At 44.3% G+C, this 17,325-nt stretch overlaps 1 protein-coding gene across 2 annotated transcripts in view; it reads left to right on the forward strand.

Moving 5' to 3' along the window:
- The window catches only part of LOC130180747 (transcription factor IIIB 90 kDa subunit-like), a 115,477-nt gene that overhangs the window by 6,076 nt on the left and 92,076 nt on the right, over positions 1–17,325 (forward strand). Inside the window, exons 1-4 of one of the 2 annotated variants that reach the window (XM_056394479.1) lie at positions 6,939–7,026; positions 7,541–7,714; positions 11,508–11,539; positions 17,230–17,302. In XM_056394479.1, the coding sequence (XP_056250454.1) occupies positions 7,579–7,714; positions 11,508–11,539; positions 17,230–17,302 (241 nt within the window). In that variant the 5' untranslated portion in view covers positions 6,939–7,026; positions 7,541–7,578. Of the gene's footprint in view, positions 1–6,938; positions 7,027–7,540; positions 7,715–11,507; positions 11,540–17,229; positions 17,303–17,325 lie in introns of those variants that run through there. The other variant, XM_056394478.1, reaches the window with a different exon arrangement.

The following is a 17,325-nucleotide window of genomic DNA, read 5'->3' on the forward strand; positions in this document are numbered from 1 at the left end:
ACGCCTCGGCCGAGCGATTAAAGGCTCTTCAACATTTTCAGAGATTTAACTCCGATCTTTTTATCCTGTTTGTTCAAACGGCTCGTCTCATATCTGCATCTTAAAGTCACAGCTGCGTGTATTTCTTTTTCTATACTGCTTTGGAGATAATGACCTCTTCTGATAACCAGAATTGTAAAAACAGATAATCTAAGGTGAAGTTTGAGACCAACGGCTAATTTAAAAGTTTTCCCACTGATGAATAATCTTGTATTTGCAGCTTGACTAAAATAGATAAACTGTGGTGTAAAATAAAAAATTCAGTCTTGACCTTGGAGACGGCCGCTGTTCCCCTTATGTGTCAATCGTCTCATCTCACACTTGGAAAGAATAAAGCTAAAACGTTGAACTATTCCATTAGAGCGCCCCAGATGAGTGTGTCTACGTTTGATCCCTGCAGATAGATCCTTTATTAACCCGGAGGGAAATCCAGACGTGTTTCTCATCTGGATAATGACGGTTCGACACTGAGGATACACAGTTTAGAGAAAACCAACCAACCCATTCATTTAACGAGCGAAAGATGAGAAAAGCAGCAATTCATTTCAGGAGTTGAAAGCACTAAATCTTTGGCAGTATTGCTTAAAAATGACTGAGATGATTAATTGATTATCAAAACAGCTGCTGAATCGACTAATTGATTAATGTACTAATCATCGCAGCTCCAGTGGGATGAGAGATGCTCCTCTCTCTTTAGGGTTGTTTTGCATCTGTAACGAGCCACTGTCAGCTGATAACATCGGCCCTGTTGATATATCTGTCAGGCTCTACAGTGAAGTCTTCCCCGTTCTGCTGGGCCCCCCCTGCAGGGACCCTGAGGGCCCCCCCCCCGCAGGGACCGTGAGGGCCCCCCCCCCTGCAGGGACCCTGAGGGCCCCCCCCCCTGCAGGGACCCTGAGGGGCCCCCCAGGACGGACCTGATGCTCACAATTTTTATCTGAACAATTCTGCTCTAAAAACACGTCGACGACTTGTACAAGACGACAAACTGCTGGGCCGAGGGTTGACAGGCTGTCGGGCGGAGAGCCAGAGCTCGTGTACGATGGCGGGCAGCTGGTTACCGCGGCGACGGCCAGCCGTCTGCTCAGCTGACGGTGTTTCAGCAGCGGAGCCGCAGAGTCACAGAGCTGTCAGACTGCAGCAGACGCTGAGTAATGAAGTGTGTGTGTGTGTGTGTGTGTGTGTGTGTGTGTGTGTGTGTGTGGGAAAGGGGATTAGTTTTGTCAGTGTGTGTGAGAGAGAAGATATGAGGAAGAGGATTGGGGAGTACTTCTGTTATATTCTGTGTGTGTGTTTCACTGTGCGCATGAGGAAAAAGTTTTCTGCGTGTGTGGAGGCTTTGCTGTTTGATTGTGTGTGTGTGTGTGTGTGTTTGGGGTTATATCAGTGTCACACACAGCTTAAAGCAGTAGTTTGAGCTTTGTGGAGAAATGTGCTTATTAGCTGTCTTGCTGAGGATGAGATTAGAAGATCAATACCTCTCTCATGTCTGTACGCTAGAATGAAGCTGGAGCCAGGAGATGGTTAGCTTAGCTTAGCTTAGCATAGAGACTGTAAAGTGAGAGAGACGGCCAGCCTGGCTCTGTTCAGCAGTAACAAAACCCACCTCCCTGCTCCTCTGAAGCTCACTAATGGACCTTTCTCACAGCCGACACCTCGGCATGTCGGAGCATTAGTAATGGCTTCATTCCATCGAGCTGAGTTAGTTTCAGGGTCCAGCTTCAGAGTCCGTATGTGTGGACGCCCTGTATCTCTCTGTGGCCTCTTCATCCGCAGCCGGCGTGTTTCACACCGACATATGGAGCTCGTTATGCTAATAAGGAATGTTTATGAACCAGCTCCAAACGATTAAACTGTAATTGCGTGTAACGTTTGAGCCTGATTAGCCGTGCATCTGAAAATGAGTTGAATTCTTGTAGACGTTGAGGCCAAGGCTTTTCAGCAGCACGACCTGCCTCTGCACATCAGCGGCAGAGGAGAGGAAGGAGGACGCCTCGGAGCTTTTAGCCTCCAAGTAAAATGCTTGAGCCATTAACTAAAGTAAGGGTTTGTAAAGTTTGTGTAATGGCTTCTGTAGCCTTTACATCCTTGTCAGTAAGGAGACAGTGGTTTTAATTAGTATACATATTAGAAGAACTTTTTAAAGGTGATTACAGACAAGTTTACAGTAGGTTAGTATATTCTTTATTGTAGGGAAGGTTATTATTATCAGTTATCAGCCTCAATAAACTGATAATTATCCGTCATGTTATCGGTTGAGGGCCTTGAGGGAATTTTCTTCAAATTTGGCACAAACTTTCACTCGGACTCGAGGAAGAACTGGTTAGAATTTGGTCATCAAAGGTCAAACTTCACTGTGACATCACAATGTTCTGCAAAAAGACTTTTCTCGCCGTTATTCAGCGCTGTATCTCAGGAAGTTCAGATTGTGATGATGTTTCCTGAAACTTCTGCTTCACCTCTGTACAAAGGAAGACTTGCTGTTTCCACCTGTTTTTGTTTTCAGTCTTTAATAATAATAAGATCATCTAACTGTCTGTGGCTTCGTATTTACTGTACAGCGGATTTGATCTTAAAGATTTCCCAAAATGTCAGACAGATCCTTTAAGTCTGTGCAGGCGTGTATTTTTGTGTGTTAGCTGGTGTGGCATTGGGAATAGCTTTGTCATACTGTGTGTGTGTGTGTGTGTGTGTGTGTGTGTGTGTGTGTGTGTGTGTGTGTGTGTGTGTGTTTGGTCTGCAGGGAGACTTATGGCCGTCTGTGGCTCAGTGAGTCTGCAGGCGTCTCTGAGAGAGGGGGAACAGCTCATCTTCTTCTTCTTCTCCTTTCTGTCCTCCACAAACTTTCCCCCGGCGGCCGTCTGCGCCTCCTCCGTCTCACCAGCGACTGATTCATGTCTGGGAGCACAAACCCCGCCTCCTCCTTGTGTTTGTGTGTACGAGTTGGGCAATAATGTATCACCGGTCCCTTGCGTATCGGTCCACAGCACGCTGCAGTGTAGGCGTGATGACTAGAATTTAAATGTAGTTTTAAAAGCTGCTGCAGGGAAGATTTATGTGTGAAAACACACTCAGTCTGAACAATGTGAATCACAAAGTGCAGCTGCAGTAAAAAACTGAGTTCCCTTCAATCTAGATGTAAAGCTAGAAGATGTATGAATACGTCAATACTGGGATTCTACTTTAATATTAATTAACAATCAATCAAATGAGTCTAATGCTTCTGACAAACGGAGAACTAGCACCACATCTGCAGCTCTGCGGAGCTGTTTAGCCTCATTTAGCTCCTTGTTTTGGTTCAGTGGTACATTTACTGTCCCGTCAGTTTCCAGCAAACAAGCGCCGGTAAACTGAATGTACGCAAACCTGCACGGTCGGAGACAAACTGGGGAAGGGAGCGGAACAGCTGGAGGTGAAATAGCCAGATGTTTTCTCAGGAGTTGGTGGAGACCAAACCAGATGATGATGTTTGCACGTTGTCGCCGCAGCTTATCCTCTAAAATGAATGTTTAAATGAATGTCTAGGACTCTTTATGCTAAGCTAGCTGCTCTAGCTTCACACATAATGCACAGACATGATAGTGGTGCTGATATTCTTATCTCTCTCTGTAAGATAATAAAGACGAGACTCTTAATGTCAACATCTGGCCTCTCATGAGTCTGTGGGTGTGTTGTGTTGACTCTGCTCTGACTGAACCGTTGTTTTCTGACGTATCTGAAACCACCAGTGATTTGTTCCCACATGTTCTTCTTCTTTATGTTTCAGTAACTCATTAAAGACAGTTTGCAGGAAAGTGGGAAGCGACAATCAGCTTTTCCTCCATTTCCTGTTAAGTTAAAAAGGGTTAAAGCTCCAGATTTTACACGTCTCCTGTGTTTTATTTAAAGTGTTGATCCATAAGAAGATTTATTTGTGGTTTTAAGAACCAAAAACCATCTCAGTGTAGTTTAACATCTCCTCTCTCAGGCTTCTCTCTGAAGCTCTAGCAACAACAGGTTGGTGAGCCAATCAGAAGAGAGGAGGCTCTGAGCCTCTCTTCTGATTGGCTGACTGTTTTCTGAGTGATCCAATAAAAATAGAGCAGATTTCAGGTAAAAACACTCAGAGAAACCAAATCCTGCAAGGTTGGATGGTGGGTCCAGGTGGGCGGGGCTTGGAACGTGGCTGAGAGCGGTGACTGCTTCGTTGTGACATCACAAAGTTCCAGAAGTCCTGACGGCTGGTTTTAAGGCTCAGTTTCTGAATACAGGCTGTGTGCATTTCTCTGTGGACTGAGGCTTTGATACTTTCACAGTATTAATATAGAAGCTTTATAATAAAACTACACATGGACATGTACCTTTTAGACTATATGGGACCTTTAAAGTTCCTTCACGTGGTTGAGTGTGGTACTAAACGACTCTGTGCTTCTGTTTCTGCTGCGACTGGATCTCGTCTGGCTGTCACTCGCTGAACCGTCCCCTGTGGTACGAAGCCGGGTCTCATTCACGATGAATAGCAGGCGTCGCTCTCCCAGCTCTTTGAGTCCGTATGTGTGAAAGCTTCTGCTCCAGGGTGTCCCAGTTTTTGTTCATGTAAATGTTATGAGGTGTTATTTATTTAGAGGCACCTATGAGAGAGTCAGTTGCTGTTTTGAGGCTTGAGCTGAAGAGTCATGTAAAGGGCAGGGAACTTTTTAAATGTTTTCTTTTTTTTTTTTTTAAACAGAGGAAGAAGAGTCCTAATTACAGCTGCAGCGCAGAGTCTCTGCCCTACTTATCATCTGTGACACAAACTTGGTCGGAATTAGAGGAGCAATTAACTTTGTGTTGCTCACAGTCGTTTGCTTCACTTTAAAATTCACCAAACAAAACAGATACAGAACTTTCCCTTTTAGCTTGTGCTGTTCTGTTTTATACTTGGTCAGTTTGCATTTGATTGTTTCTCTTCTGTTTGGTTTATTTTTTGTATAGACTTTATGTGTGAATGTGCCGAAGGCCAGTTGTCCTTGCAGTGAAGTGACATTTTCAAACGTTAACTGCAGCGCTGAGAGTCAGAGCTCAAGACGCCGCTGACATAAACCATAACACATCCTCAGACATTTAATAATCGCACTGATGGATTTTAATCTGGTCGGCCCCAGTGGCTGTTGATCATTTCCAGTCACGGACTCAGGTTTTAATCTGGATTTTATGTTGCTTAAATTCTAACTTAATCTCAGAACAGTAGATTTATGCTGCATTGAAACCATTTTGTGACGTTTAAGACGTCCCATATGCAAATGTGTATATATATATATATATATATATATATATATATATATATATATATATATATATGTACATTTATTGAATTTCCGTATGTGAATAAAAATATGAAAAAGTTATATATAAAACCTATTAGAAATCAGAACGATTCCATAAATTAAATATGTATGTTAATGTATGTATGCTCTTATTGTAGACATATGTTAATGTCTATCCATCCCAAAGCCTGTCAGTATATGTTGATATTATAAACAGCAGAGGCCAAAGCTCCTAGAATGAGAAGACATGACATGTTTTAAAATGAATAAGAAAAACATAGAATTTTATATGTACGTTGTTTTTATAAACTTGCATATATAAATTAAATGTATATTGTTAACATATATACTTGCAACATGCTATATCATATAAAAATTTCCTCCTAGATATTTTGATATATGTACATAAATGTTAATATGGGTATTTCGACTATGGTAATATATCCCCTTATAGGTGACATATACGGCAGCATTACTCTTGATAGAGGGACATATATGTTATGTATTACATTTCTTTAGGCCGGCCTTAATTTTACTGTTAACTCTTTTGATCTGGTTCATTAAATCTATAACATTCTAGTAGTAGTAGTAGTAGTAGTAGTAGTAGTAGTAGTAGTAGTAGTAGTAGTAGTAGTAGTAGTAGCATTAGCAGCAGCAGTAGTAACATATATTTTCCTATTTGATGTTGATGTTCTACTGGAACGATGAAAGCCAGAAGACTGAGAAGCAGACATGGTTTAATAGTGTGCATGTGTGTGCGTGTATGTGTGCTTGTGTGTACTCATGTGCGTGCGTGTGTGTGTGTGCGTGTGTCATAGTTCTTGTCTCAGATATGAACCTGTGTAAAACCGAACAGCGTGACGAGACTCAATGAGCTCAGAGCCGCTCACATTCCCAGACATCACACTCAGTTCAGTAGGTCACAGACGTGTGTGTGTGTGTGTGTGTGTGTGTGTGTGTGTGTGTGTGTGTGTGTGTGTGTGTGTGTGTGTGTGTGTGTGTGTGTGTGTGTGTGTGTGTGTGTGAGAGAGAGAGAGAGAGTACTCAACATGTTGGGCTCATGTAATATCATGAACTCTGCACATACACACAAACAAACACACATGGTGTGGCAGTGATTATAAACTCTTTTGTCCTCAGTCTCCACCTCCTGTTATGTCTGAACTGGTTTATGGTGTGTGTGTGTGTGTGTGTCGTGATGGAGCACACATGCTGATGTGTGGTTGCGTGTAAGGACATAGTTGTTTGTGTGTATTTGCACGTGTGTATAATGGAACCCTTGTGCTTGTCTCCAGGCGTGTGTCCTGACATGCTTACAGAACTTTGTTTGCATACAGTAAACCTTGTGTAATTACATGCCTGTGTGTGTGTTTGTGTGTTTGTGTGTTTGTGTGTTTGTGTGTTCGTCTGTGTACCAAAAACAGGTTCACGTCGGGTTCAGGCTGCACCGCAGTTATGTCTTTCTCTGTGGTTAAGAAGTCAGGTTAGGCAAACTTCACGCCTTAAATTCCCGTCATGACTTGTCGTGTTAGCAACACGTCAGACTACAGTCGTAACTGACTGTTTCTCATTAAGGGCACGATGTGGTCATGTGATCTCGCAGGAGGAGACGGAGACGGGTTTCCTGGATCAGGAATCTCAACATTAGCAGCACAGAAGACGTCAAACCAAGCGATAATCAGTTAATGGATATAGTAAGAGTGTAAGTGGTGAGGCAAAGTTTTCAGATGTGGTCGTGACCAGATGTTTTGACCCTGTTAACAACATGTCTGATAGTGACAAACAGGGGTGTAACCTGAAATAGTCTGAGACGCAGAGACATACAACCAGAGGCGGTGATTCAAGGTTTTTCTTGCATGTGGTTCAGTGTTCATCATTAATGGTGCTGAGAAAACATCTGACTTGGACGCCCATAAACAATGAGAAGTGGTTTTGTTTGAACCTGTCTTGGACACATATAGACAAATTAAAAACCTGAAAAAGTGGCGTAGAGACAGGACGACGACGGCCCCACCCACAGTCGCTGAATATCCTGATGAGTGAATCACACGCTGCGGCCTTGTGATTCTTTTCTTGTCTCTGTTAATGATAACAGGCAGATGGGATGTTGAGCATTTGTGTTTTCTTTTAAATGAAAACTTTGTTTCTTTGAACTGACGTGTGTGTGTGTGTGTGTGTGTGTGTGTGTGTGTGTGTGTGTGTGTGTGTGTCCTCAGCCAAACAGCACATCAACACTCTGGGTCACCAGCTGCAGATGAACAAGCACTGTTTGGACACGGCTTTCAATTTCTACAGGATGGCGCTCACCAAACACCTGACCCGCGGCCGCAAGTCCTCGCACGTCATCGCCGCCTGTCTCTACCTGGTGTGCCGCACCGAGGGAACGCCACGTATCCTTACTGCTCATTTTCTGTCTTTGTAGAAACTGAAAAAGGGGGTTTCCAGATGTTTTATCAGCGTAATAATTTCTGCAAAAACACCGACAAACTGTGTTTCTTTATAATGTGAACTGTGCAGCTGCCAGAGGAGGAAAGCATCTTCATAAATCTTTAGATCCCTAGTTACACATTTTGAACCAAACGTTGCACCCTTCCTCTCCGGACACAACTACATAAATCTGTTAGGACGCTCTTTATAACTTCAGACGTCACATAATAATCAAATCCAGATGCTAATAGGTAATTATTTTCCTAATCTGAGTCTCAAGGTGTAGCCCACAGCTAGTTCACTGATTCCATGTAATCACTATACTTCCTGTTTGCATCAGCCAAAGCATGATGGGAACTGTAGTCCCAAATTTTTAATCTTGTTCATCTCAAAAGGGAAATAAGAGTGAAAGAAACAGGATCAGAAAATGATTCGACAGAGAATGTCCCATCAACATGGCTGAAACACTGAGTTTCTCCTCTGTCTATACATCACTTGATTATCAGGATTGTTGCCAATTAAATTTCAGTTGATCGACTTACCAATCGATTAATCGTTTTATCTGTGTGTGAATTAAGTGTGTAAATAAACAGCTGGATGCTGGTGGATACACAGAGAGTCAAAGGAGCAGGTAGCACGGTTAGCCGTTGGCCCTCGCCCTGCGTGTGTCAGTCTAATTAAATGTTGCAACAAAGTGGAGATGAAATCTGATCAAAGCGCCGCTTCCATAATTGAACAGAGCAGCGTTTCCTGCGTGCACGAGCAAACCTCCTCCGTTTAATCGCACGCTGGCTGTAATTAGCCGAGCAGAAGTTCAGCGTTAGTCGAGGCAAAGTTAAATTTGTTGAACCTGCGTCTTGAGCTGATGGAGGATGGCACATCAAAGTCTGCAGGTTACGTCTGATGTGAACAGGACCGCCTGTCGCCGTCTTAATGTTTCATAATCTGCAAACGGCAGCTTATTGGAGCTGAGAGCGACGTGTCAGCGCCGGGATAATAGGACTTTTAGGTTCATCCTTTTTTCATAAGCAGAGCGGCTCTGTGTTTTTCTGTGCCGCCGTTGGTTCAGTCCTGACTCACTTCGCCTCAGAGGATGCTTGTTGTTATGTAACAGCAGCACAGGGCGGCCGGGTTAGGTTTGCCTAATGAAAGAGGGGCGAGGGCGGTGTAATGCCTTCCTGCTGCATTGTTTACCGGGCGTGTGTGTGTGTGTGTGTGTGTGTGTGTGTGTGTGTGTGTGTGTGTGTGTGTTTGTCAGCACAGGCCTGTCTGTTTGTTCATGTTCGGAGGAGTGAGGCCGCGGTAAAAATAGCTCCGCTCACTTCCTTCTCCACAGCTGGGTGAGTCTGTAACGCTGTCGCAGGGGAGCATCAGGACAAAGACGAAGGGAGAAGGAGAAGCGGAGGGAAACATTCGTCTCATCTGGACTTTGATTTAACGAGGCAGCCGTACAGAGGAGGAGCAGGCGATCTGGATCATGCATCCGGTTTCAGGCTGCAGACGGATCGTTCATCTGTTCTGAACTTGTCTCTTTGAATCCATCTTTTTCTGATCTTTCTCTCGTCTCTTCTTCTTTCCTCTGTTTGTCCTTCCCCTTCAAATAATCCCAGAAACTTATGTTTGCATCCATGCACCAATTAAAACCATCGAATCAGAACAAAATGCTGTTACCAGCTAGAAAACTGTCGCATGCAGCAGAATATACGAAGAAACTTGATGAATAACAGCAATTCTTTGTTAATCTCTGGTGAAATTAGGTCGTTTCCCATAAACTGGTCGCTTCTTTTCTGCTTCCAGAAGACAAATGGTGATTAAAATGTTAGAATTCAGTCCTTAAAGGGTTCAGCTTGGAGTGAACTGGCTTGTTAGGCTGCTTCCACCACGAGTTTCCCAAAACCAGTAGGTCTGAGATGCACCGAGCATCTGGCCTTAAGTCCTTCAACCATCTGCCGTATCCTCAGAGCCTTTACTCTGGAGGAGCGGCAGCCTTCACCTGTGTTGTGCTGCAGAGAGAGTTCAGTAGATTTGCTGCCGTGTGTGTTGAGCACTTAATTTCCAAACCACGGGCATTAATCTGCTGCTGTAACAGCCTCCACTCTTCTGGATTCAGGCTTTGCACCAGATTTTGGAACCTGGCTGCAGGGATAAGCTCCCGTTCAGACACGAGAGCATTAGTGAGGTTGATGTTTGCCGATCAGGTCTGGCGCTCCTGTTCATCCCAGATGTGGGGGAAAAACTGTCGAAAAGCGTCTTCATGCACCTGGGTTTGTCACGGCGCCAATATTATGTTGAATCATGAAATGAAATGGACAAACACAAACGTGCGCACGTGACCACTTGATCAGTTTCAGTATCCATCTCTCGTCCCTCCTGTGGCATAAGATGTGAGTAGTTTTTTTAATTTCTGCTCCCTGGGCCCAGATGTGTTGAAGGACCTGCTGTCGTTTGTTTTCCTGATTAAGGCGGTCGTCTCTAATCTCCAGACGGCGTGTGCCGGGATTATCTTTTCCATTTCATCTGCACTGCTGCTGCTAATTCCATTGTGAGGCCTTTTCAGAGGAGCCCCGCTAATCCACTCTGGCAGCCTGGAGACAGGTGCACCTGTCGCCACGGAGACCCCGTCGCCACGGAGACCAGCGTGTTCCGAGCCGAGGAAGGGATGGGGGAGGGGGGGTGGGGGGGTCACTGTGAGGGTGGGATGTCCAGAGGCTGAAGAGGTAGACGTACGTGTGTGTGTGTGTGTGTGTGTGTGTGTGTGTGTGTGTGTGTGTGTGTGTGTGTGTATATGTGTGTGTGTGTGAGGTCACGGCGGGGGAGGCGACAGGTCCGTCAGTATATTTAGTCGTGTGGTCAGAGGTGACGCTTCAGTGTCTCGTTAGATTTACTGACGCAGCTGCTCAACATGTTTCACTTATTTCTCTTTATTTCACTTCATGTGGGAGCGAAGCGACTGGATCCAGACACGTCTCTCACCAGGGGCGGGTTATGACACAATGCCCCCCCCCCCCCCCCCCCCCCCCCCTACCTCGCCTGTTGCCTCTTTCAGGTTAACCTGCTGTTTGTTTGTGCTGCAGATGGAAACAGTCTGTGTAAATGTTTCCCAAAGCTTTTCTGCCACATGACGCAAACATATCCTACACAACACGATACATAAACATCATCGGATTATTGTCAAATAATTTAATCTGCTGCTATTATTCAAGCACTCCAGTGCTGTTAATCTCTCGCTGTCATTGGTTACACACTGTTTACATCGTGCGTGTCTGATTGAGGCGCGTGTTGTTGAAGGAACACAGTTCGGTTCTGCGGCTGTTCTCGCTCCTCCTCGTTGTACGGTCTTGAATCAGACCTCCAGTTTGAAACCATCAAAGAAAATATGCACTAGCTTTCTTTAATGTGGACTTCACTGCTGCTTTATGCTGGGAACAAAGATATTACCATGTACGTTACCACTGACTGAGCCGTGTGACTTTCCAGCATCAAAACCCTGAAGTCAGTCACACGGTCTCTTGAGTGTTTGTGTTTTTTAATCTAAAAAAAAAGAGTTTGTTTTTATATTTTCTGTTGTTTGATTGGAAGCATGAAGGAAGCCGTCGGTCACAAAACATAAAACTTAATTGACCTTTAATTTTCCTCAAACCTCCCCGTGTCTCTGGTCGACCTTCTGCATGTGACTCTTTAAATCTAAAATCATGACAAATCATTTTTTACTTCTGATTCTTTTTTTGGTTTGTTGCCTTAACCTGTTTTTCTCAGACATGCTGCTGGATCTGAGCGATCTCCTGCAGGTAAGTGTCAAGACTAATGATCCTTATCGATTAATCTGCCAGTTATTTTCTTGATTAATCTATAAAACCATCACATCAACAGTTTCCTAAGTGACGTCCTCAAATGTCGTATTCTGTGCGATCAACAATCCAAACCTCTAAATATCCAGTGTAGTTAGTAGATAAATGATGAATCCATTATCTGAATAGTTGCAGATAAATATTCTGTCAATCGATCAATCGACTAATTATTGTAAATCAAAACAAAATTGAGCTTCTGCAGACTTTAAAGAAAACTTTATTTTCTTAAATCTTACTGTGATGTGTGTTGATCCCCACCCCGCTGGAGCAGCCTCTTGCATACACACACCTACCTCTCGCCACCACTCCCATAATGCATCTCTGCCTAACCACTTGCTCCTGAAGTCATCTTGCATTCAGACTTTCACCCGTGTAATTAAACCTGAGGTGTGTGTGTGTGTGTGTGTGTGTGTGTGTGTGTGTGTGTAAATTTAGAAACTCCTCCATTTGTCTGCATATTTAATGGCAGCAGATTCACAGTGAGTCAGGGGTGTGGTGGAGCTGGTGGTGGTGGTGGGACATTTCTCAGAGTCACAGCTGGTCAGGGGCTTTTATTTTTACGCACCCAGCTGTCCTGCAGGAGCCGGTGGCGGCCCCTCCCCCCCAACCATCCTCACCCCGGCATGTGGAGTGCTGGGTGTGGATTTGAAGTGGATTTCGGGTGGGTGGGTGGGGGGGGGGTTATTAATGCCCAACATTTCGGCGGCTGCTGCTGCTGCGGGTGTGGGTCAGTGATATTCCACCGATCACTTGTTTATGGATCCACACCCGCGCCACTTGGTGTTTGTTGCATTGTTGGGATGAATGAGGAGCTCTGTCACTTTCAGTCTTCACTCAGCTGCTGAAGTATTGATCAGGGCTGGATCAATACTGACTTTAAATATCAGCTGTTTTCTGTGTTGTACCACCTCAGATGTGATGGAGGTTTGATCACGTGTGGATCAGTAGCTGGGAGGATTAAACAACAGGTGTGTCAGAGGGTGAACATGAGGAGGGTCATGTTAATCTGGCAGGGGTCTCCTCGGGTCACGAGGAAGCTGAGGAAGGTTCCCGGCAGATAAAAAAATATTTTATTCAAAGCTCTGGACAGATCACAGAATCCTCTTCTCCTCTTTATTTTTTAATTGAAAGTATATTTCCCCAGTTTGACTGTTTTAAGATTCAATAAGTGGTTTTGATGCAGATTCAAATTAGATATAAAACCAGGAGGCGAAGAAAGAAACTGAATCCTTGTTACATTTTGATTTTAATTGATCAGCCAGCGTTTCCACCCCACCAGGTCTCCATCAGTCAGACATCATCATCAAAATTTAAAGCTGAGGACTTACAGATGTTGTCAGCAGCTGTTTGGTTCTGTCATTTAGTCCCGTGGCTTCAGGAAAGAAAGGTTGTTGATGCTCGTTAATCTCATCAGAGCGGCCCTCGGTCGTACCGGCCCCCATCAGGAATCCTTTAATTGAAAGCTTTTCCCCCCTCGAAGCCTCGGCCGCCGCCTCCACCTGTTGAGACTCTGTGAAGTATCAAGTGTCTGCTCAGTGTTTTTGTTTGGAGTTGACCCCTGACCCCGGAAAGTTTCACTTAGCACTGCAGAGCAGAGGGGGATCGTTTTCTCCTGGTTTCGTCTGCGTCTGCGAGCGACTCAGCGGCCGACGGTTCAGAGCCGTCATTCATTTTGATTTGAAGACTCGAGCTCAGCGTTTAGTTGCTGAGTCAAACGTCAGTTTTACAGATTAAAGAAGAAAAGTTTTGTGTTTGATTAACAAAACTCTGCCAGGCTGCACAGAGATACTGGACGACTGACTTTCATACATACATTATGTAAAGGAATCACTTTTAGTCCCAGTGTTTAAAATTAAATGAAACAATTTCAGGTCTTATTTTTTTTTTGCAGTTTTGGACATTATTCCTGTCCTTCATTATAACATTGCACTCGCCGAAGCAAATGCGGAGATCTGGAAACACGATAACATCCCTGCATTATGCATTTTTACACTTTGCCTCTCAGGTTGTATGTAAATGTTATGAACTAATTCTGTGTGTGTGTGTGTGTGTGTGTGGGTGGGTGGGTGGGTGGGTGGGTGTGTGGGTGGGTGTGTTACGTGATATGTGGGAGCCACTCGACGCTGACATTTTAACCAGGTCTCTCTTGTAAATAAAGCGTCGACGGTGTTTCCTGGTTTGAATAAAACTACCCAGATGATCTAAACCACTTTATTTGGAGGCTAAACAGAAAGTTAGAGCATGATGTGAGTAATAAACCTTTTGCACAGGAAAACTTATTGTGAACACAACTACAGGAAAGTGCAGTAGCACAAAGATGAGGCAGGAAGTTGGTCCCTAAACAGTGTTTGATGTTTTAAAACAGTTTTAATTTTACTGTTCGCCTTCGTTTTCTTCTTCTTACAAATACATTCGACTGATTTGGACATTTGTTTACAACCTGCTTGATTGGCTTTTCGTGGTATTGCTGTGTTCCCAGATCTCAATTAATCAAATGAACCCGAGCCACGTTGATTTGATAATTAGTAATCAACATTGTTCTCACCAAGTTAATTTGATTCCTAATGATTGAAGTGAAACTACAGGAACGAGACCCAAGTTAAAACATTTAATTCAACCCCTGCAATTATTACATTTTATTTTTATTTTTTTCCACTCGGGAACCAAACAACAACAACAACAACAACAACAACAACAACAACAAGAAACACTTATTATGTGACGTATTATTACTTTATGAAGCTGATATAGCAAACTTGTTCTCACACATTCATTTGTCCTCCTGATCAATCTAAGTCCAGTATCCCCTCTTTTTTTATCTCTGTGTTTGGTCTCCGCCGCCTCCTGAGGGAAATAATAAAACCAGCTGTTTCCTATTTGTTTTTGTTTATCGCTGCCTTTTTTTTTTTTCTGCTGATGAGAGCGTGAGACCGAACTGAAACAGTCAATTTATGGAGCGTAAAACCCAAAACAATGAGCTCAAAACGCTCTGTAATGCCGAGGGGGAACTCCAGAGTTGAGTGACGATTCTGTGGGTTTACCTTTTCACGTCATGCTGTTGTTGCCACTGGTGATGGAGAAATATTGATTAAGGCGGCTTTGAAATGTTGCAGTTGAGTAAAGATGTTGATTTTTGTTCCTCGTTTTAGCCGTTCAGCTGTAAAAACTTAAAAGTGACCGCACTTGTTCCACTTCCTCCTCCTCCTCCTCCTCCTCCTCCTCCTCCTCCTCCACTCTCTCTGCTTTTGTGTATAAATTCCTCGCTGGAATCCACTTCCCAGAATAGCAGTGGAGCATCTGCGTCCCTGCCCGACTGCAGAGAGGGGGCTGAGAGTGAGAGTCCGTCTGTCTGCTCAAACCCCCCCCCCCCCTCCAAGCCCCCGGAGGTCTGGAGAGTCGGTCTGAAGGAATGACAGAGATCTGACCTGAGTTCACAACCCGATCCTCCGGCTTTCGCTGCCTTCTGCTTCAGATTTCAGCTCGGAGCGCCTCAGGAACTTAATTCTGCGCCATATCACCGTTAATTTGGGATGATATGATAGATGTGCGGCCTCGTGGCTTTGTTATTCAGCAGTATTCGTCATTAGATCCTTTCACATGGAGTGGTGGGGGTGTGGGGAGGGTGTGTGTGTGTGTGTGTGTGTGTGTGGGTGGGGGTGATATAATTTACTGCCGAGCCTTCTGGAGGTGTTGTGGGTAAAATACAATGAAACATCTGTGATGGGAGGCGCCGGCGTGATAACCCCAACGACACGCTGGCTCTCATCCCCCTGCTCTTCCCCCGACACGTGGTCCAGTGAAGCAGGTTCATGCTCAGCTTAGTCAAACCGCCTCATCAGCTCCTGCTCCACAAACTCCCTGTTCACCGCTGATCCCGGTGCTCAGTCCAATCACAGTCTCGTATTGTTCCTCCAAACTCAACAGCTAAGAGTGAAGGATGTCAGCTTTGACTTTTCTCCTGCAGTCAACGAACACAACAGCTTCGTCCGTCTCTAACACAGATTCTCATTCATACATTCTCAGTCTCATCTGCACCCGACCGCTGTAGCCCGCTCCTCGCCGCTCCTCGCCGCTCCTCCACCCTGTAGCACTTACGACAACAGGAGTTCTTACTCATCTGAACACAAGACACTGATTCTGTCTTCGCTGCTCTGACTTCCTGTTTCACCCAGATCCAAACGCAAGAGTTTCGCTCCACCGACAAAACTGGTAAAAGACTGGCAACTTCTCAGTTGGCAGAACTCCTTTAGATCTCACTTTCGCCCGCGTGCACGCAGATCACGTTATTCTGGCCATTACTAAGCGACCTGTTGGGAGCAGCACGTTTTGTTCTATCAGGCACTCCTAATGAGAAAACCTATTTATTCTCCCTCTCGTATAATTTGTACCTTGTTGTGGTTTTTATTCCTCATTCACAGACTTTTCAACAACTTCTCAAACACACATACACAGCGCTGTGACCACAAGCTGTCACACTAGATTTTTTCCAAAATAAAATACTACAGGATTGTCAGTTTTGAAGGAAATCATAAGATTTCTGTGAAAAGAAACGAGACCTCACTTTGATGCCGTCGCTACCTCGCGGTTTTTCTTTGGTCTTTAAGAAATGATTTCAGTTCAGTCAAAATAGTATCTGAAATTTTCAATAATAGAAGTATTTATGTAAATTTGAAATGTTCATTTTCATGTCGGCGACTAAACAACTTATTTTTTCCCCATTTTTCAGCTCTTTCTTTTCCCCTCAGAGCTCAGTCACTTATCATAGTAACCCTTTGTCTCGCTGCCTGTGCTGACGTCTGTCCGCTGCAGACGTCTGTACAAAGGTCACAGCGGTGTGCAGATAAATCAGTCATGTCCTCTCAGGTACAGGAAGGTTATCATGTCGCCTCCAGTGAAAATCACCAGAAATAACAAACGAGTTATTTTAAAAGTCAACTTTTAAAGATTCTGAGAGTGAAAGAAAAACGTCAGTGTAAAGACTCAGAAACGTGTAAAGACTCAGAAACATCCAAACACACAAGTGTGTGTGTGTGTGTGTGTATTAGTCAGACTTGTAATTTAGAGACAGGAAATCAGTGGGGGGGGGGGTGATTGAGGGGCAGATAATTTGATTAGAAATTAATCAACACAACTGTGAGTTTGAGAGACTGCACCAAGCCTGAAAAAGGAAAAATAAATAAAAAACCCTTCAAATCGCAGCAGAGATCAGCTTTTAATCACATATTGAAGTGAAATGTTCTGCAACCTTTGGGTCGATTATGTAACGGGGAAACTTAACGGCCTCATCTCATATCCTGATGGTGTTTTTCTCCCTCTCAGACACACCAGTCATCCCCATCACCTCCCTCCTGTTAGAGGGAAACGCTGCGTCTTGTGAGACAAACTCTTAATTTCAGACTGATGCTCGGGCTCCAGTGTAATTCTGTAAATGGTTTTTAAATGGGTTTAATGGCTCTTGGAGTCACTGAGCTCACTTACAGGAGCTGCAGGATCACGTAACCACGCAAATCCAGTTAGGAAATTAGACTCCGCTTGGCAGCACGAGGTTTTCCTTCTGACAGATGCTTCGCTCTCTGGTGTTTTTTACCTTCAGCATCTCGTCTGTTTTTTGTTTTTCTTTTCCTCCGCAGGTGAACGTCTACGTCCTGGGAAGAACTTTCCTCGTCCTGGCCAGAGAGCTGTGCATCAACGCCCCGGCTATAGGTACCGACCTCATCTTCACACTC

The sequence above is a fragment of the Seriola aureovittata genome, chromosome 13, assembly GCF_021018895.1.
Source record: "Seriola aureovittata isolate HTS-2021-v1 ecotype China chromosome 13, ASM2101889v1, whole genome shotgun sequence".
NCBI classification, from domain to species: domain Eukaryota; kingdom Metazoa; phylum Chordata; class Actinopteri; order Carangiformes; family Carangidae; genus Seriola; species Seriola aureovittata.